This window comes from Montipora capricornis, chromosome 14 (assembly GCF_036669925.1).
Source record: "Montipora capricornis isolate CH-2021 chromosome 14, ASM3666992v2, whole genome shotgun sequence".
Classification (NCBI taxonomy): Eukaryota; Metazoa; Cnidaria; class Anthozoa; order Scleractinia; family Acroporidae; genus Montipora; species Montipora capricornis.
The window spans coordinates 13,237,399-13,259,321 of NC_090896.1; the positions used below are offsets into that span (position 1 = coordinate 13,237,399).

At 40.0% G+C, this 21,923-nt stretch overlaps 2 protein-coding genes across 2 annotated transcripts in view; one reads left to right on the forward strand and one right to left on the reverse strand.

The window, feature by feature from the left end:
* Positions 1-3,113: 3,113 nt before the first annotated feature.
* LOC138033088 (uncharacterized) lies at positions 3,114-12,616 on the forward strand. The gene is made up of 3 exons (XM_068880851.1): positions 3,114-3,430; positions 9,031-9,699; positions 11,872-12,616. Exons 1-3 carry the CDS (start codon positions 3,145-3,147, stop codon positions 12,330-12,332), a joined length of 1,416 nt encoding a protein of 471 aa, XP_068736952.1. The 5' UTR covers positions 3,114-3,144; the 3' UTR covers positions 12,333-12,616.
* Positions 12,617-15,792: 3,176 nt separating this feature from the next.
* Positions 15,793-21,923, reverse strand: part of LOC138032693 (nucleoporin NUP42-like) — a 17,670-nt gene continuing 11,539 nt past the window's right edge. The window contains exons 6-9 of the mRNA XM_068880394.1: positions 20,948-21,024; positions 19,843-19,920; positions 18,821-19,195; positions 15,793-16,622 (exon numbers count right to left, since the gene is read on the reverse strand). Coding sequence (XP_068736495.1) covers positions 16,458-16,622; positions 18,821-19,195; positions 19,843-19,920; positions 20,948-21,024 — 695 coding nt within the window. The 3' untranslated portion in view covers positions 15,793-16,457. The remainder of the gene's footprint in view (positions 16,623-18,820; positions 19,196-19,842; positions 19,921-20,947; positions 21,025-21,923) is intronic.

Below are 21,923 nucleotides of genomic sequence, written 5' to 3' on the forward strand. Positions count from 1 at the left end.
AACGGGTTTCACACGGATATTCTCTCAAGTACAAACTGTTGTATTCCCACATATTCCGAAGGAATAAACGTAGGGCTTTTCACAAGTCGCTCGGCAACGTTTTGGCAACTTTTCGTATTTCGGGCAACGTTTTGCATTTTCAGAAATTTCTAGTCTTCTACGAACTCTGAGATATCGGAACAGCTTTTGCTGCTTAAATTGGCCATGCTTCCATAATTCACAGTGTTTCAGTAGACAATTTTTTAATTTCCTGTGAAAAAGGAGCAGTTCCTCGTCTCTGGGGCAAATCATGGGCGAAAAATCCACGCAGCCAGGCTGTTAGGTCAGCGGTGTTTTGAAGAAAATACAAAATGGCGAACGAAGCTGATTCGAGTGTTTCAGGTGACGAGGGTCATTCAGATTCTTTGAGGGTAGGCGCAGAACCGGTGCAAGACTAAGTACTCCAGAAAACATTTGTTTGTGAACAAATTTATTTATTTATTATGGTTACAACGCAAAATTGCACAAAAATGCCTAGAAATGTTACTTTTGTTGTACGGATTGCATATTTTTGCATCAGACCAAATAAAAGAAGAGAAAGAAAAAAGTTTTTGTTTTTTAGGCAACTTTCGTTACAAAAAGGAACTTTTGACTTTTTTGGAGCAACGTTGGAGCAACGTTTTCAGAAATTTCGGGCAACTTTTTGGAAAATCTCGAGAAACTTGTGGAAAGCCTTAATTAAACGCATTTTCACATCCGTAATCTTCACTCGATGTGCTCACTCTGTTCTATGCATGAGCAAATATTTTTACACAACTTAGAAGGAAGGGGGGGGGGGGGGTACTTTAGAACACGGGAACTCTCGATACACGAAGATCTCAAAGATTCCACTCTTCATGTGATCTCGAAAAGTCACCGAAACCGTTGTTTCTGTTCATCGATGAAACCTATTATTTTGTGGCGTTCTCGTAGCCGTCGTCGTCGTCTTTGCTGAAGGTCTCGTCATGGGTTCGATGATATGAAATTTCTGAAAATCGTTTTTTGCAGAAATATAAACATTATGATTTAGAGTATCGATATTAATCATTTGTAAAAGACTTTAAGTCCATCTAACTTTGTAAAAGGCCGGAAGAAGCACACTTATAGCAGGGACCTTTAGCATCAGGTTTTTCATGGGAAACCGCAAACCGCAAAATATCACGTGACCAAGGTCTTGCCGTCGCTTTCGCGGTTTGCAGTTCACGTTTTAACCGCCGAGAAGGCCTCCAGCGGTAAGTAACTGACGGCAAGGTTTTTTGCCACTAAAAAATTGTACAGCCTCACGTTTAAAAGCACGAAGTAGCTTTCAATATCCACATTCTATGTGCTAGTTAGATTTTTGAACTCGAATGAATGAAGTATTTATATATTTGGGCGATCAAAGAGATACACTTCCACTTGACAGAAAAACAACATGGCGGCATCAAGCCGAACTCCTTGCTAAAGTTCGAAAGCCAGGAACCTGAAACTGCAAAACCGTAGTTTGCGGTTTCCCGCGAAAAACCTGATGCTAAAGCGGAGCGAAATTTCAGCCTTAGAGTCGCCCTATTTTCGGAGCTACTAAATAGAATTTGTCCGATCCAGCTTAAATTTCCAGGACTATTTCAATACAGTACGACGTACCAAACGATGTCAGTGTTTTCAATTTTTTGACCTATTTTGATTTTATGCCACTCTTTGTCCAAATTCCCGGCCAAAAACGTTGTTTTAACTTTGATAGAAGATTTAAAAAATTCAAAACACAATGTATCAAAAATTGCCGACACTGTTTAGCTGAAAATTTACCTCAAAATCGACTGCTTAGGAAAGTTTCAGAAAAAAAAAAAGAAATTGCTTGTAGCTTACGCGTTTAGAATAAGACTACCCGTTTTTGCTTTGAGAGCCAAACAGAAAAAATACCGTTTAAGCAAAAGAACACGTTTTCAGATTAAAAACTACATTAAAGGAGCATTAAAATGATGATTATTTTATTCTCATAGCATAAATACTGGCGAAATAGGAACGTTTTAAAAAAGTGACGCCTCGAACCTATGACGAGACCTTTTAAGGTCTAAATACTGTGGTTTTGCTGGTACACTTCATTAGCATCAGCAACGCATTTGTGGTAATGCCATGGTTCCGAAATTTTGGATGAAATCATGATTATTAGAGGAAACTAATACCCGGAATAAAATCGAGGTTGCGGTACAGTGTCGAGGAATTTACGGCCTATCGAATCTTTTCTGTACAGCGTTCATATCGGACGGGTTATGTTCACCTCGCCATCAAGAAAATTCACACCCAGCCAACTCGACAAACTCTAAGTAAAGAGTGGCGAGTTGGCTGATGGCGAAAGTCTCTGGTGTCGAGTTGCCAAATTTTAGACGAGAGCAATGAACATGCACACGGAACTTGCTTTCCCAGTTTTCTGTGATGTCCTCTGCATCTTCAATGATTCTTCCTGTCATTTCCATGCACAGTATGCACAAGGAAAAAGCGAGAAGATATGGAAAATCCAATTAATATCGCCGGATGTATCATGTTTACTGTCAACCCGTCGATTTTCTGTTTGATGATGGTTAAAATACGTAAACGCGCTGTTTGAAAGTTTCAGCGACGTTAATCGCTTCATCGATTTTTCTGCTCTCCGCGTTTCATCTGTTACTTTGACAAGAACATGATATGAGTGATTCTTTGTTGTAAACTTCCGTTAGCAGTACGGCTTGGAGAACTGTCTCCAGGGCTTAGGGAAAGATAAAAAATGATGGAAACAGATTCCAAGATCTCATCATTGTCTTATCGAGTCCCTTCGTTTTTCCATTAATTAGGCTCTTGTACCGTGAAGTTTTTTACACACCTTTGCGTGTGCCCATTTCTTTGACATCTTTGGATGGAGAAAGGCAACCCAGTAGCACTAAACAAAGCTCGAAGGGCGGTGTAGACAGAATGATTGGAAACATGCCTCTAATACCGTCAATGTCGCCTTTCCGTTTGATGTTGGTCAAATATAATAAAGCGCCGTGTGATCTTCGGCGATAATTGTTTAATTGACGATATTTCTGCTCTCGTCATTCCATACGCTCTTTTGACAAGCCATAATATAAGTAAGTCTCCTGTTAAAAATCCGCAAGGACTGGACGTTATCCCATGGTGAATTACATCCGAAGCGTCACGAAGGATAAAGGACCGGGCAACATGGAGAAGAAGAAGAAGTGTTCCTCAACATGTCATCGAGTCCATTTGTTTCTTCCCTTAATTAAGCCCTCGTATGTTTCCCTAATCCTCGTCTTTGTCTGTGCATTTCTGTGGGTAAAGAATGAAGAGGAATACAAGGACCTTTTCGCGCTAGAAGATCAATTGACAAAGCTGAAGGAGCAGTGTCTTCAGCACACTTCACCGCAAGAACTCGAAGGAAGAAGTCCGGAGTCACAAGGTAAGAGCTTTAAGTTTTTTCATTTGCTTTTCCTAAGGGCAAAAAGATCCTCTCGCAGCTCAAACCTATTGCATCCCGGCTTTCCATAAAGAACTTTTTTTGACTGGGGAAGGGGTGTTCTTATTTGTTCCTTACAGAGATGGATATGTATGTATTCGGTTACCGACAAGGATTTCATCTTAAAAACTAAGGATTTCCGCTAATACTCTGCCAGATTTTGATGGTCATAAATATTGTTCGCATAAAGCTCAAGACAAACGAAAGAAAAAAGAAAGCTGAGCCAATTTGACGTGACATCAACTAGAAATACAAAACTGAGGTTTTAATTTGGTACGCTATCCAAGATTTTTAGTTCGACGCTGAGCTTTGCAGAGGACGTTGGAGAAGTACTTCTTAAGGTTTCACATTTGAATTTGTCCTAAATGTGACCTAGCCCGACACCATTTTCATAAAAAAGCTGACATTTTTAGTGTTCCCGCTCGTCAGTTACTACACTAGCAATACTCCTTTTTTACATCCCAGGTCACGGTTTTTATATAGCCAGGACCAGAAAGCTAGATGCAGACTCTCAAATTAAACCTTATTCCTTCGTTATACCCATTTTTCTTTGCTTGTAGTCCTCAAACGCTAATAATAATTGAGGAAGGCACTTTCATTATACAGGGCTGGTTTTTCGGGTTACCAATTAGAAAGAATGAGCACTGCTTTCCTTCTTGCGTGCAATTGCGTAGAGAAGCCTGAAAAATTCAGGACTTCAACGGGATTTGAACCCGTGACCTCGCGATACCGGTGCGACGCTCTAACCACCGGTATCGCGCGGTCACGGGTTCAAATCTCGTTGAAGTCCTGATTTTTTCAAGCTTCTGTACGCAATTGCAAAAATTGTGTTCAAACTGCGAAGATCATAGCTTCACTTGATAAGCAGATAGTTAAGTTTGGACCCTCACTTGTTTGGCAGGAGCCTGTTAGAATACCAGCTACGTCATCAAATGAAAATCTCAACAGTTCAAAATTGTCCCAAAAAGTTCGGGAGTGAGGGCAGGTATATAGAAAAATTATTTAGGTACAATGATTCAGGCGCTGACCCACAGAATATACACTTCCTCACCTATCAACAATGAATGCAAGTATTCAGATTTATTTTTACTTTGGTGGAAAACATTGCCACAGTTGGTCAGAGAAAGCCCATCGGGTGGAGTTTTACACCAGAAACCATATTATGGAGTGTCTCAGTTCCGTCCAAACTGACAAGAACTTTTTAAGTTGGTTCCTTCACCAATCATAACGCTTAGATAAGACTTATCGTTTCACACATTTTCCGTTTGACAGGGTTTTTCGTGACACGATATTAAAATGACGGCCAAGAATGCTGTCGCGTAGGTATTTGCTGAGGTTTTGCTATCTAAACAGCCATATAGATGTCTTTGAGCTCACAGAAGACGACTACAGGCTTTTTGTAACAAAAATCGATGACATATAAGAAAATAACACAAACAGCGGTGATAACAACCCCGGACAAAACTGTTGAGACATTTCAATCCAGCTTTCAATTTTGCGCCATGGTACCATCGTGTCCAAAAGAAACATATTCGCCCTCTCCCCACCCCTGGTGCAATGTTGTTTCTGCTTAGCAGCTCAAGCGTGCATTTCTTGCATTACCGCAAACAACATTGCAATAGGGGAGGAGGGAAACAGTCTTTTAATTTGCGACAGTAAGCATTTTTGTCAGGGTGAGTGCAAAAAAATAGGTATTCTTGTAATGTGTCTCAACAGGTTTTGCCCGAGGCTGTAAACATTGTATTCCAACGTATTTTTTATAGAACTTGACGTTTCGTATGCTAGTCCACATACATTTTCAAAAGTGACCGTTACAATTTTTGAAAACTATATATATACTTATTTTCTGCTCTTTTGGCGATCAGTGTTCAACAATTCTAATTTTAAAATTAGAATTGTTGGTTATTGTTTGCAAGGCTTGTTTGTTTACTGCTGTCATCTCAGATATGTTTGTAAACTGTATAAACTAATGACGAATAATTTTGTACTTTATGCAGAAGCATAATTATTTCCATATACACTGCATTGCTTGATCTGGGACTAGAAACGGGAGCTCCTCTTTTAGGCTCGGCAAAATCTACATATAATAATAATAACAACAACAATAACTTCCTAAAAAGGGCTGTCACATGAGTAAAATATGTTATAGCGAATAACTCAAACTGGTTAAGGCTAATACTTTCTAAAATTACAGTAATAATACGAAAGATAAATAATAATAATAATAATAATAATAATAATAAAACATCCTATAGAACATCTTACAAATTTGCTAACATTTTAACTATTGTACACTAAAATTCTGTTAAAATTGGATTTTTAAAAGGCACCAAAAGTAGCTAAATAAATAAATAAATAAATAAATAAATAAATAAATAAATGATCTATGACAACACAGCATTCGCTCGAACAAAGTGCCCGACGTCCAGCTCAAATCATGCGTTGTTTATAGATTTAGTTGTGCAGGCTGCGGTGCCTGCTATGTTGGCGAGACTTCCCGACACATTTGCACACACATAAACGAGCACTTAAATATGGATAAGGCCTCTCACATTTTTAAGCATTTACAGGAGTCACCTGGGTGTCGGGCACTTTGTTCGAGCGAATGCTTTGTTGTCATAGATCAAGCAACAACACGGACACAATTAAAAATCAAGGAGGCATTGCACATTCATTGGGAGAAACCCTCCCTAAATCAACAATTGTTTCATGTAAATCTTAATCTCTCTTTGTAATCAGTTGTTGTATCACACCATTGCTATTTTAATTTTCCGCTATATATTGTATTTCATTGTTATTCCATCCACAAACTAATGATGGTACAGGAGTTGCCGAAACACGTCTGTTTTCAAATTTAAAAGTCTTGTTCTCTTCATTAAAATTGTTACAAAATTGCTGCTTTTACGTCCTTTTATAAGTAAATAAATAAATAATTTAATTGTTTATTTTTCTCTGCTAACAAATAACCTTTTTAGAAAATTTCGTACATGGCTCGCTCTCTAGAGGGAGTAACTGCCCGAATAGAAATGAATCTAATGTATATCTGCTGCATTGACATTTACGCGGCAGTCGTCTATGAAGTCACCTCTGTTGTGAAAAGGTGTCCTTGAACCCGACACTTGTAAGCACTGATTTTAAAATTTCAAAGGACAGGAATGTTCTGAGCCATTTGTTTCAAATACTAGAGGTGTAAACGACCCCATCTCAACATTTAACACTCGCTTTTGATACTTCTGCTTCTTCTCATCCTCTTGCTCTTTGAAAATTGTGGACGTTGGCTTGCTCTGGTTGCACTTGGAATTAACATGCGTCACTCGGACATTGAAAAATGCAGTAACTCCTCGTGACCAGAAATCCCCTGCTTTTATGTCCAATCTTGCCTCTGAGATTGTGACGGTGCTTCTGAGATGGAATTGCTCGTTGTTAAGAGTTTGAAAGTGTGGTTCAACTTCAATATTCTTGCAATCTTGCTGATAAGTGAGGTCAGTAGGTTGCGAACACCATCGTGTATCTGCGCTACGAACCCCTAATTCTTGCATGACAGGAACGCACAGGCTTGTTGAAGTGCCCCTAACCCCAAAATATTTTTTTTGCTAAAATGAATCTTTGCACCTGTTTGAAACGCATTGCGGCCATTTTTTTCCTTTTTGTAACAAATCTTGCCATTTTATAGGCTTCGAAAGTTGCGAAAATCCAAGCATCTTTTGCTCACGACCGAGTCACAAGGGGAGTGGAACGATTCCTGATTTGACGTCACAATCTACTTTGCATGCATTTTTACAAAGAGTTAATGCAATGTAAATCAGTTTGTGACGTCAAATCAGGAATAGACCCACTCCCCTTCTGACTCGGTCGTGAACAAAAGATCCTTTGATTTTCGCAACTTTCGAAGCCTATAAAATGACAGGATTTGTTAGAAAAATGAAAAAATGGCCGCAATGCGTTTCGAACAGGTGCAAAGATTCATTTTAGCGAAAAAATATTTTGGGGTTAGGGGCATTTTAAGCCACGAGTTCACACCCATTTCTCTTGATTGATTGATTAACTGCGACAAATGTGGGGAAAACGTGGCATCAGTACTTTCCACTCTCGACTTCACAGACGCGATTTTGAGAGTTTGATGTTGACAATGATAATAATAACAATAATAATCATAATCATAATCATAATCTTAAACAAAAACATATCATTAAAGTTCAGTGAAAAAATGTCCAAATATAAGGACCTGGAAATTGAAACAAGCCAAATGCGGCGATTGAAAACTGAAACGATCCCAGTTACGATCCCCACGTGACTTTACTAGTATTATATTTTCCGTTTGAGGAGTTTTTAAGAGGTTATTTTTGCAGCATTGAAGGAGGATAAGAAACTCAGTTGAAAATACTTCTATTCTGGGAGTTGCTTCTCGCATTTCACACGCCCAAATATAATATAAGATTAGCGATAATGAATTTGTCGCGTCTGATAAAGAAATCTTGAATAGGTGTGAATCATTCTACAAAAGTATTTATAGTTTAACATTGACACATGGTGATCACAACGATATCTTAAACATATCTCCTTAAACTGAGCAAAAGATGCTGAATTCCGAGGAGAGAGTTAAAGTTGTGAAAGTCTTTTAGGTAAATAAGGATACTTAAAGGCATTAAAGGATATGAGCTCTAAACGCCATTGCAAGCGTAAGATCGAAGTTGAAACCAAGAGGGTTTCAGCCTTGCCCTCCATTTTGAAAAATGACCCTCACTGCGCCCGCGTGATAAACGAAAATGAACTTAACCCTAACCCTAACGCCAGGAACTGATGGGCTCCAGGCAGAATTTTATATAGTTTTCTGGAATGATATATCTGTTTATCTCTTAAAACTCTCTTAATCACGCCTACCAAAATGGACAACTATCAGTGAGTCAGAAACGTGAAATGATAAAATTGATAACCAAAAAAGGTGGAGAGCCCTATTATGTTAAGAACTAGCGCCCGATAACGCTTTTAAACTGCGACTACAAAATAGCAGCCAAAAAGTTCTATTTCAAGTGACTTGCTTTCTCAAAGGCAGGTTTATTGGAACGAATATAAAACCAATCGATGGCATGTGGGATATGTTTCTTGGTTCTGTACTCTACTCCGAGAGGTTTTCTCCGGATAGTGCTGTTTTCCCATTCCCTTAGCACCCAACCAACGATTTGAGATGATTTCGTTTCATTTCTGTAGTGTCCTTAGTTAGTATCCTTGCGCTAAATACTGTTGGGACTTTAATTAGTAAAGGTTTAGGGTTTGGGTTTAGGGTTAGGGAATATCTTGCCACGTTTTACACCAAAACGCAAGATTGTCAAATTCGTGCATTTTCGTTGCAGTAGAATACATGTATTTTCTTGCGCTTTCGTTGCATGTCACTATCACGGAGAAAGCAAATCCCTGTTTTCAAATTTGTGTATACTTTAACTTTCCCCTATTCCTGACCGCCACCCCTCGTCGAGCGCACATAGAAACCAAGGGGACTTGTCATAGTGATTAATAAATTATTTCCTTTTCAACTCTTATTACAGAGATAAATGACACTAAAGAACTTTCAGCAACTTCAAACGTACGGAACCGAAGAGACACACCGGAACAGTTTCCTGATCTTAATTTCACCATGGAGATGTTTAATAAACTGGACAAGTACTTTGAGCAATTGAAGCCCGCTGCAATTGAACTCTGCAACTCAACTGAAGATGTATGTCCAACAGGCCACCCAGGACCACCCGGTGTCCCTGGTGCACAGGGCCCACCTGGCGAGACCGGACCAAGAGGGGAGGAAGGCAGTGCTGGCGACGTGGGGACGTCTGGAAAGTCAGGATTGGACGGGACCCCAGGACGGAGGGGACCAAAGGGACACGCTGGAGACCCAGGACCAAGAGGCCCCCGTGGACAAGCCGGTGTTTCCGAGGAGAACATGTGCCCTCCCCGTGCAATGGTGTCACCAACGGAGCAGATGGGATACGCGGGAGATGGCGATGATGCTGTGTTTTACTGCACGATTGCAGAAAATGCTACCGCCTCCATTGAATGGCGATACAAGACAAAAAAGCTTTTCCGGGGAAACAAATACTCTTTTGGGGATGATGGCGCGCTTATCATAAAAAATGTTGACAAAAACGACGAAGGAGAGTACATTTGTACTGCAACGAACACTGCTGGGTCATCAGAGGCCTCTGGGTATTTGTTCGTACGAGGTGAGGTTCCTTATACTTTCAGATTTCACGTTTTTACAATATGGTACCTTAACTTTAGGTTCACACTACAACCAGGCTTAACCCTTTCACTCCCAATAGTGACACATAGATTTTACTCTGTCTAACGCCAGACGATTTTACTCGTCAATGGGGAACCCCACAGGAGTGAAAGGGTTAATTGAAGATATATGTACTCTGGTTTGGAGAATGGATGTGACTCGAAAATGGCACGTTTTGGTTTACGAAACAAACTAAATTTGACAGAAATGTATATTTGAAGTGCGGGTTACAGACGAAAGTAGGAATTGACCCTCGTATTTTGATGGAGTCACTTTATAGACACCTGAAAAACTCAGGCGGATTCAACGAAACTCGAACCCACCACCACCGCAATACCGGTGTAACACTCCACCATGCAACCGCCACTCAGTTTAGAGCAGTTCAATTTGTTGGGTTCACACGAGTCCCGTTGAAGCCACCAGGATTTATCAGAGGTCTATAAAGTGACAACTGTATAAATTGTCCAGTTAAGTTGACTGTACATTTTCTGTGGGAGAAGATAATAATGGTGCAACTCTTTCCTATGCAAATGTTGGCCTGGTGGCTTTATGCCACATGTTCTTTGCATTCTTTTACAAATCACTAATTTTGACACCACTGAGAATACAATCCCTTGAAAACGTATGCGTTGTACCAATTAGTTGAATGAGGGACATGACTTACACGATTGCTGCAGAGTTTTGAAATATGTTTTAAATTGCTACGACAATCGTAAGTCATGTTGTAGGCCAGTCGTAAGCTTGTCGCGTGCCACAAGAATCGTGCCATGTAAATCGGCCCTAAGGGAGCTTTAGGTTTGCAGTTTTATTAAAACGGGTTCCCGTGATGAATACACCATGCAGCAGTGTTAAAACGTTTGGCGCTTCATTTCTATCTTTTTAAGCTGCGTTTTAAATTTTCCAAACCAGATAAGCATCAAACTAAGTCTAATTGTCAACCTGATTGCAGTTTGAGTCTTAAACTCTTATTATAGTTTACTTTTGTTATTTTGTAAGTAACCTTAGGAACGAATTATCTATAAAGAAGCCAAGGAACGTTTCGAGGATGAACAAGCAAATCCCTAAGCAAATGAATGAAGGGGGTAGTTTCTAAAGAAACTGTGGTGCTGCGTCGGTGAGGAAGTAGTATACAAAAATTAGGTTTTATCAACGGAGTTGATAATGTAAATTGGCCACCGTACAGAGATTCTAAAAGGTGACGTTTCGAGCGTTAGCCCTTCGTCAGAGCGAAGCACCCGAAACGTCAGCTTTTAGAATCTCTGTACGGTGGCCAATTTACATTATCAATTCCGTTGATAAAACCTAATTTTTGTAAATCCCTAAGCAGCTTAGCTTGAAATTTTGTATGAACGCTTGCCTTCAAGCAAACTTCAAGTTCACTTGAGTTTCTGTGGGATGTTCGGCCTGCTTGGGCGCCAGTGTGAACTGGATTACTATTGATGATCATCATCGTCATCATCATCATCACCGTGAAGTCATTGCCACGCCCATCTGTTTTCTCTTTGGGCGAAAAGACTTTGAATAGGCCACGTTAAAAAATACCATAGTACTCTTTGTTTGCCCTCGAAAATTTTGCATAAGCATCAAGTTGTTTTTTTTTCTCTTGGGACCATTGTAAGTCGCAAGAGAAACTGGAAACAATCCTTATGCAAAATTTTGGAAGGCAAACAAAGAGTATTATGGAAGAAATGATACATGAAATGAATCCTACATCGAACTGCGGGTATGAAAAGATGAAGTATCAAATGAAGCCATGATCCTCGCAGTTATGAAGGCAACTTTAGCACTTGCGTAGAGCAGCCTGAAAAATTCATTTCATATATCATTTCTTTGGTTGATTCATTCATCACGGGAACATTTGAACCCACAAACGACCAACTCCCAACATAGTGGCTTCATAGCTCAATTGGTTAGAGCATCGCACCGGCATCGCGAGGTCACGGGTTCAAACACCGTTGAAGTCCTGAATTATTCATGCCTTTGTAAGCAATGGCTAAAATTACATTCATCATTGCGAGGATCATACCTTCACTTAAAGAGTATCACAGTATTTTTGAAAGTGGCCGATTGTGCTCACCCAGTTTTGATTGTTACAATTTGACTTTTTTGACAGTGAATTGTGAATGTTGGCGAAATAGAGTCAAAAAGCCGTGGGCTGGTGGTTGGCCACGCGGCACTGATTCCATCTACTTTCAAACTGATCGTGACGTCATTCTGCAAGGTTACCGACTCTGGGGAGCCTCCATAGTATCTGCAGCCAATTTACCTGTCACTATATTTCTCTACATGAATGACACGATGCTGGCCAAGGAGACTGGAACTTTTTTTACCAGAGAAGAAGACAAAATGTTTGTAGTTTATTTCTCAAAACGAGTTCTTCTCCGAGCAGGTGTTAGATACACTGCCATGAGTCGTATAGCCACAAAGGGTTTCACACATTACCTTAACGATGGCATGAAAAATGTGCTGTGTTCCTCTGGTGTGAAAGTCACCTTTCAAACGAAGAAAGGTGGGAGAAGTACTGTAGATCGGGGCCAAATACCAGCTTTAATCTTCCGTACTTTGCAATGTTAAAAAAACACGATTTTACATACATTTTAGAAAGTTCTTTTTCCCAGAAATAATGATTCGCAAATTATACCAGAAAATTGACATTTCTGTCATTCATGTTAAATAATTATATTATGCCGGAATAAAATTAGAATATTCAGAAATCTAAACCACAAGCTTTGATACATGTGTTTACTTTGACGTTAATTAAAGAGGCCATGTATGCCGACTCACATGACTTAACATTCGTGAATATGGAGCATTTTACTCTTGTCCTCTCGTGACCCGCAGAGACAAAGTTCATTCAATAAAAACAACTGAAATAAACTGTAAGCTTGAACGGGTTTTACACAAATATTCTCTCAAGTACAAACTGAGATTCTGGATGAATTAAAGGATTTAATTACACCCTTCTTCACTGGACGTGCTTACTCTTAATTGTACACATACGCAATTTTTTTTTAACTGACTGACATGGAGGGGGGGGGGGAGGTACTTTATAACACGGAAAGTACACAAACTGATATTATTATTCCACTATCACGCCATTTTACCATATTTGGTCAAGAACACGCGCAAAATATGAGACGGTATTACACTGTAGTGTCCCGCTTTGACCGGTTTAGAACAGAGCAAATAAGGAACGGGAATTTTTCAGTGACAGAGTTGTTTTAAACACGATGCAAAGCCTGAGAACTGAGCTTGTCATCGCTTGTCACTCGTCATTTTGTTTATCCAATCAAATAAAGATCTTTGGCTAACTTTTTGTGTTTTCCTTCCAAACGCGCCCTGAAGGACAGATGATGCATTTTTTTCAAAACACTCTTACCAAATAAAATTGAAGCAAAATGACACCTTTTATGTCGTGGAATAATAAATCTCTTATTTGAAGGTTTAACACAAGAGAAAATGAGGGGACAGAGAGGGAGGCTCAAGGCGTTGGCCGGGATATGTTATGTCCACGAAAGTTATTTTTAGACGAGCGGAAGTCTTTGTTCTAGGGGAAGTCTGTCTTCCCAGACGTCCGCATGCAGTCTTGCTTCGCTCTCAGGTTCTTAGTGAAAAGAGAAAATGATGGCGCACGTGAAAGGCTGATGAACATATATTTTCTTTCAAACATCGGACCGAGGTTGGCCTGCATGCGGACGTCTCAGAAGACTTCCGCTCGTCTAAAAATAACTTTCGTGGACATGACATATCCTGAGGCCTGGACCGGGAGCCTCCTTCTCTGTCCCCTCATTTTCTCTTGTTTAACAATAATACTCACGGATATTTTGGTCATTGCTCGTATTTTTTTTCGCCCCTGCGGGGCTCGGAAAAATACTACGCAACTCGCAAAACATCCGCGCGTATCATATGTTAAACCATCGAATAAGATGTATTTATCACACTCTAGATACACGAAGATCTCAAAGATTCCACTCCTCACATGATCTCGAAAAGCCACCGAAAGCGTTGTTTTTGTTCATCGATGAAACCTGCTGTTTTACGGCGTTCTCGTAGCCGTCGTCGTCGTCGTCTTTGCTGAAGGTCTCGTCATGGATTCGATGATATGAAATTTCTGAAATGTAAACATCATGTATTTAATGAAAACTTGGCGTTTTTCGGCTTTAGAGTCGCCCCTTTTTCGGAGCTGCTAAACGGTTTCGTTCGATTCAGCTCAAATTTTCAGGATTATTTCAATACAGTTCGATGCCGTACAAAACGGTGTCAGCATTTTTCAAGTTTTTGAAGTGTTTTGATTTTAGACACCATCCTTTTTCTAAATTATCAGTCCAAAACACTATTTTCAACATGGATACAAGATAAAATATAGCAAAAATCGCCGAAACCGTTTAGCTGAAAATTTATCTCAATTTCAGAAAGCGTTTAAAATGGCTTGTAGCTTGTAAGCGTCTATAATAGGACTACCCGTTTTTGCTTTGAGAACCTAACAGAAAAACAGGGTCGTTGGAGCCGGGAGGGGGGAGGGAAGGTGGGGTTTAGGGGCTTTGGCCCTCCCAATTTCAACGAAAAAATAAAAATAAGAAGTAGAACATCTGTCATTGTATAGTTGATCCACGTTAATTTTTTTATATCTCGTCGAGGAAGCTGAAAGCAGCATTTCCGAGCTTCAAGATTTGAAAATTTTCTGGCGGAAAAGTTCCTTAGAGCCCCCTACAAGTTAGCCTCTCCACCGCTTGCTTGTTAGCTCTTTACTTTGTGTGCAGAGAGATAAATCCGAGGCTCTTATGACGATGATAGCGTTGACGCTCAAAGAGAACATAGGAAAATAAGGTTTGCAATCAATCAGCTCGACAATTTTCCCCAAAACAGTGTTTGGGTAAAAAAAATGAACTTAGTATTATTTATTTCAATTTCAGTTTTCCCTGGCGCAGGTATCTTGAATAATTGCGACGTGTTACGGTTGCCAAAAAGAGCTTTTGTTTTTGAAAAAATGGAGCGACCACGACACGTCACAATTATTCAAGATGGCGGCGCCCGGCAAATTGAAAACCAAAACAAGCGCTTTTGAAATTCATTTATTTTAGGTACAAACGATTCCCTTGGAAAAAGTTCGAAGAGTTTTGATTCTGTGGTTTAAAGTTGTTTTCTTGTTTTAATGGCAGTTGCCTTTAACAGGATTCTCGCAATCAACCTGAAGCCCAGTCTACACGAGCAATTTGGCCAATTCTCAAGTCACAAACACATTTGTTGAAAAGCTGGCGTGTTAGCTTTTATGTGACAAATAGACTTGTCCAATACGAACAATTGCTCATGCAGACGACTCGTCACATAAAATGTGGCAAATTCCTGCCTCTTCGTGAGCGCCATTAGAGAAACGACCAGGCTACCTTGCCTTGTTTCTCCTTTATATCTCCTGTTCAAAGGCATTGCTGACCCACTTAACTGCGAATTCTCAACAATTATTTGTGCTAGAGCGAGTTTCAATCGAGTGTCGAAAAACCAAAACCAAAGTAATTACTTTGGCCAATCAAAAAGGACGGAGACAATCCAGAAAACCAATCAAAACTCGAAGCAATTATACGTAGCCGACACAAAGCGCGGGATAATGTGCACGCGCGAGCCACGACTGGTTTTGGTGTCACTTTGTTGAAAAAGTGGCGCGAGAACTTTGAACCAATCACTGAAGTACTGCAAAACCAAATCAATTCGCTAATTTCTTTCGACACTCAATTGAAAATTGCTCTATCTACGAGATCAAATGTATTTACTACATAAAATTGTCACATAACAACTGCTCGTGTGGACGGGGCTTGAGCGTCTTTCAATGCCGGTAATAAGTCGAAGTAACATTTACGTAGAATAGCGGGCAATTCATGTCCCAGCGCCATAGCCCTCCTTCCTTCCTCATTTAATGTTGAACCTAGAGGCTGATCTTTCGTCTGATTCAATGAAGGGAAAGGGTGAAAAAGTAGTCAGGGTTATGTCCGAGATTGCAGTGTAGGAAAGGTTTCTTACAAAAAAATCTCGAGAACTTCACTTTTGCTTAAAAAGAGCTTTTATCATATATCCCCTATCAGGATTGACGTTGTTTTATGAACAAGATATTTCCAGAATGTTAAATCTGACGAATTTTTTTTCATTTGTCATCATACGCTTGTTTATTACTTGTTAATGCTTTGGTGATCCCCAGCCAAACGCAACCACATGCACCTTCTTCGAAATTTGAATCAAGAAAGAACGGAGATATATGTTACACATTGGCCGACTCCCCCCCGTCTTCCCTTCTTCGACCGTGCAAATGATGGAGGGAAAAGTCAAGACTATCGACCATTTTACGGATACAGTGGCCATTTTGAAATCCATTGTTTCAAATAGCTATTATGGGATTCTAAGGGGGGCAAGTTAGTATGCATTTGCCCCCTTAGAATCCCATAATAGCTATTTGAAACAATGGATTTCAAAATGGCCACCGTATTCGTAAAATGGTCTATGGGAACAAGGTCAATTCCGTCCCCATCTTTATCATAACATCTTTATTTCCTAGGGTTTTACTTCGAAACACGCTCTTGCATTCGGTCCCTGGATAAGGAACCGATAGAACGGGTTCCCTTGAAGGCACAAGAGAGTTGCCTTCAAACTAATCGAAAAAAAGAGGGCTTTCTTGACCCAAAGAATTCACATGACAACACGACAACACGTATTTCAGCATAATTCTAAGGGCGGAGGACACTCTGGTATTTTGCCCAAGACAAAACTATCAGCCATAAATGCTTGTAAGTCCTCTTCGCTACACGTTGATGCTTGTCTGTGTGGTGATACTTTTGATGCATTTTCCACAGGTGAGGGGGCAGCTGCTTTGCTTGACGTCTGCAAAAAAGAAAAATAAATTACGAGTGAAGAATCTCCCAAAGTACGGTCATACAGTAACAAAACTCACATTTTAGGGAAAGCAAAGATTGAAAATAAGTGTCTACTGATTGAAATTATTTGTATTAATAAGTCGAAAAAAAAATTTGAACAGACGTTTATTTCAATGCAGATCTATACGTAGATGACGTGTTGGCCATGAAAAAGACAGTGGATATCGCCCCAAGAGATTAGTCATACAAAAGTCACGTCTGAATTACACCATAGTGACTTATTCCTGGGGTCGTAATCTCTCGTATCGTAAGCCCTTCAAAGAACTGGTCCTCAAAAGACGACGTCACGGACGCCATGTTGGTGTACCCAACTAATCCTCCGAGAATTGAGCTCTATTCACCAAAATCACTCGGCGGCCACTTTGGAGTCCGTGGGGAATAAAGGCTTTGTCTTTGCCCGTCCAGCCTCACACTGAATGAGAGGTTCGACAGGCAAAATCTTTTGTTTGGACATTGAGTGATATGGGTCTATTATCATGAAAACGTTTCCTATTGTTTCGGTAGAAAAACAAGGTTACTGATCACGAGAGTGAAAACACTTTATAAGGGAATCTTTGCTAACCTCATTGTGTATAGTTTGTTTCATAACATAAGAGTTTGCTCTCAGAAGGCATTATGCTATTTACAAATTGACTTCAAAAGATACAGGAACTTGCTAACTTAGATAAATCTCTAATTTTAAGCCTTTTAGATTTGATAACGAGCAAGTTAGTAGCCATCAAAAACTGATAAATATAAATTCTTGGGTGGCAAAGACGCAAATGATCCCATATATTCTTTCTGTCGAATTTTGAAAGCATCATTCCCGCTCAGAGATTATCCGGTATATCGCTTCAAACCACCGCGTTCCACCCCTGAATCGACCCACATTGGTGAGTAAAATAGTTTCGTGTTAGAAAGAGGGGGACATAATTTTCGAGTTAGACCTGTAAAATAAAATGAATGTAGCATATAGTTTTATAACTGAGGCTTCTAAAGAGACAAAAGAGACAAAATCCAGAAATGCCTCTAATTAGATGCCAAAGGATTTCAATAAGCGTCACGAAGTGTCCCCTTGCTCTTCTTCCCTCGAGTCTCGGAATACAGACGATTAACGTCACAAAGTGCCCCCTAAATCCTGCTCCTCAAGTAAAGATAAACAGCAGCATTTACCCTAAGCTAAAAATGATGCCAACCTTTACCCTTACCTTAAAGTGGTACTATGACCAAAAAATCATTTCCCTTTTTTTTTCAGATTTTGAAAGCGTGTTCGCTTAACACCTAACTGGCAAGATTTTGAGCTTTGAGTTTTATCCAGAGGCTGTTTATTTTGAGTGTAAGTTTTGGATTTCATGGTCCGCCATTACTCACGTTCAAAACTGGCCGATTGGACCTCAGAGGGTTGGATCTAGAGAAAATGACGTCATTTACTCACAAGCTTAAAATTTTAGCGTGTAAACGCAATTCATTATATATGCAAAACACCGGTTGAAAAGTCTGAAAGCCCGAAACTCCCGAGCTGCATATTAATTAGGCCGCGTACACACGCATTGCATTCTTAAACTAGTCAGTGTTTGACGTCATTTTCTCCTCGACCCAGCTCTCTCAAGATTTTAAAGTTAGTAATGGCGGACCAATAAATAAGAAAATTCCAGCTAAAATAAACAGGTGTCTTTTAAAATCAGAACTTAAAACTTGGGTGAGTTAGTGTTTAGTTAACATAGTTTTGAAATCCAAAGGAAAAACAAAATTCTTTTTCGGTCGTAGTACCACTTTAACTGCCGGTAATAGGTAGTAGACTGTGAGCTGCCTCTCTCTTCAGGCCACGGTGGGAGTGAGAGACAGAGAGACCCTGTTTCCCTCCCACCGCGAAGCGAGAGCCTGCTCGCAGGCTAAATAGGTGGCAAAGGCTTAGACTTAAAGGACACTAAGTGATAGATGTCAAAACTGGGTGTGCATTTAACAGCCCACTTTCGATGTATTAAAATTCAGTCCAAAACAAAAGGCACCATTTTGAGGCTCTGGGGAATAAACTCATACAAATCCTTATATTTATTCCCAGAGCCTCGAGATTATGCTTTTTGTTTAGGACTGAATTTTAATATATCGAAAGTGGGCTATTACGTGAATTTCTGGGTATATGGGTGTCAAATATGGAATATTTACCAGTGAATCCGCTAATACGTTAACAGCCGCAGAGACGCTACTGTGGTCTTTTTCTGGTTTTGATACAGTGCTATTGATTCCAAGGGAGGGTGCTTCTATGACAGAACCAAACAAAGTTCTTCCAAAAGACGATGATTGGCTTACTGCATTCACACCAGAGATGCCTGCTGATTGGCTACTGCTGTTAGCACTACTGCTAAATAGAGTCCCCGAGGTGACTGTATTGGCAATTGTTTGTCCAAATCGGCTTGATTGGCTGCTGAGACCTCCACTACGTAACGGTCTGTTCAACGTCTGTTCCACTGGAGATGCCGCGTCCATAGAAAAATGCCCGTGCTGATGATGCCAAGTGGCATTTTTCTTTATCTCTTCTTGCTAAAGGAAGATAACAGAGCGTTTTCACCCACGTGACCAGCGGCCATATTGGAGTACTCAAACAAAAGAGAGTATTTGCATAAAAAAAGAGTTCAATTCCCGGAGGATTAGTTTGGTACAGCAACATGGCCGCCGTGACGTCATGTCAGGAGGCAGTGTGGCCCAGTGGTTAGGATGCTTGCCTTGAGATCCGGAGATTACGGGTTCAAGACTCGTTCTGACCACTCGTTGAATTTGTATCTGGTAGTCCCTAGTTCAACTTCTCGGCTGCACTTGTAAATAGCCAACTGGTTTGCCTCCGGCCAGTTGGGATTCTTAACAGTTGTTGTTGTTGTTCTGTCGTTTCGTTCATTGTGTTTCACTGGCCCTGAAAAGTCGCTATGGGGAGCGGTCAATTAAGTATGTATTGTATTGTATTGTATTGTATGTGAAAACGCTCTATAGGCCCGAGGTACAATCCAATTGGGATAATTGACAATTATTCACAGAAATGAATGTATGGTGGTATAATTAGTATAATTATACCACACAAGTTGAATAATCAACCGAGTTTATCGATAAAAAACAATTTGATCCTTGGAACCGAAGCAAAACGAGAAGCCAATTTGTTTACTGTGCTCAACCAGTTAAAAAAGGTTCAAACTTACAATCTCAGACACAGTCATCTGGCTAAGTTGAAGCCTCCTTTTGTGATTTTGATTGATAAGCTGTTTCAGTCCTTGCTCCTAGGAAACAATACAATTAGAGTAAGCCCTGGTATAAAGAAGAGACCTCTACAGTAACCTTAATTTTTTAGGGGATTGGGAAGGGAAGAGGGGGACATGCTCTTATAACTGCTAAGCTAACCGGGGCCGTGGAGAGGGAGGGACTGGGGGATATAGCCCCCCTTCCCCTCACACCTCCGTAATCCATACCGAAACCTACAATTGTAGCCCCCTCACTTTCAAACGCACTCCGCGGCCCTGGCTAATCTTGCACTTAAGTTTTCATTTATTTTTGATTCTCCCTTTTTCTCACTTAAAGAAGAGAAACTAAACACACCAACCCTGATTTCCCAGAACGATAAACATTAACACTCGTTTTGGGGAACCCTTTTTGGGAAACGAGTGCCTCCAGAAAAGAGCATATGTGGTTGTTTAGGGTGACTTTTGATCTGGAAATCATCAAGAACCAGAAAGGTAGGTATAGGTTTCCTGTGGGCTCTTGTAAGCTATTACGTATGATCTTATGGGGAGAAGGCATAACATTCTGTGGCCTACCAGTGAAGCTCACAATACTTGATAATTAGACCGGTAGCCCGCAAGGGCTACGGGTCAATAGCCCATGAGGCGAAGTTGAATTTGGCCATTGACCCGTGGCCCTTGAGGGCGAAGAGTCTAATTGTTTTAGCATCACCCAACTAGTCGCTCAGAAAAGGCAATAATAAAGTTTGCAAATGCAAGTTGACGAAACACTTATTTGGGAATAAAATGAAAGAAAGCGTCACGGTTTTCGCTACTCGAGGACTATTGCTAATAGTCCTCTAGTAGCGTAGCCAATTGATGATTAATTTTCATTTCTTTTTTTTGTTATGTGAAGTTGTGATATTCTTTGACTGATTTAGGCATTCTGCTCTTGTTCAGTGTTCAACCGATATAAACTCACATTTTTGTGATTTAATTATATCTCACAAGCTGAATACATGTACATTCGTGACACTTTTTAACAGCATACCTAACATTGTGTGAAATTAGCAGTGTTACCTAAACTTACATAACCATTAGCATTTCCTTTAGCATTGGCTGTGTATGCCTCTAAGCGGATCTCTTCAGGAGAAAAATCCAACAACCCTACAACAAGAAAATAAGCCATTTGGAATCACACAATCATGGAGGCTATTTTAACCCATTGACCCCTCAGGTGACCTTGGACGATTCGAGTTGATAATTAAGTAATGATCCGTGTAAGGTGGATAGCAATTTCCTTTGTTATGCGGCAACGGGGCTTTTCCCACATAGGAATGTTATCATTTTTACACAGAGAATGCATAAACCTACAGGAAGGTAGTTAACGCAATAAAATTCATTCACAGCCCACTTTGAAAGGGTGTTTTTTTGTGTTAAAAGATTTTGACCAATCACAAGAGTTGAAAACAAAAGCCAAGAAACGTTTACAATTTTACATGTTCCCCACATACAATTTCTGTGGAATTCATTTAAACTGAGACCAGATGAAAGATGAAAGATGGTTGGAAAGTAAGGATGAATATAATGCTGCTTTATGAAGTTTTGTTAACCGTTTGCTGTTTAAGCCAATCAGAAGTAAGTACAGACAACAGAAAAGTTATCACCTTTTTGCATACCAATTGTATTCCAACATCTTCGTTGCCGTTGTTGCTATCATTCTTATCTGGACCGTTTCTTATAATCGTCTCAATCCCAGGAGTCAATGGGTTAAACTTAAGTGATATATCTGGGCACCAGCAAGCATGCAATTTAAATGGCAAAAAGATTCCTTTTCACCACCGGAAACTCAAACTCAAGATTTAAGGGCTCCCCATCCAAAATGATTTCCTTAAATAATTACTTACTCAGAATATGGCTTATCACCCTTGTAAATAATGCAAATGCGAGAGGTGACTTAAGTCAACGCAAACGCATTCACTTCATGTGCAGCTCGCTAGAATGGAATAATTTATAGTTTACATGTACAGTATGCTGAACCTAGCTTTAACACAAAGAAAAAAACC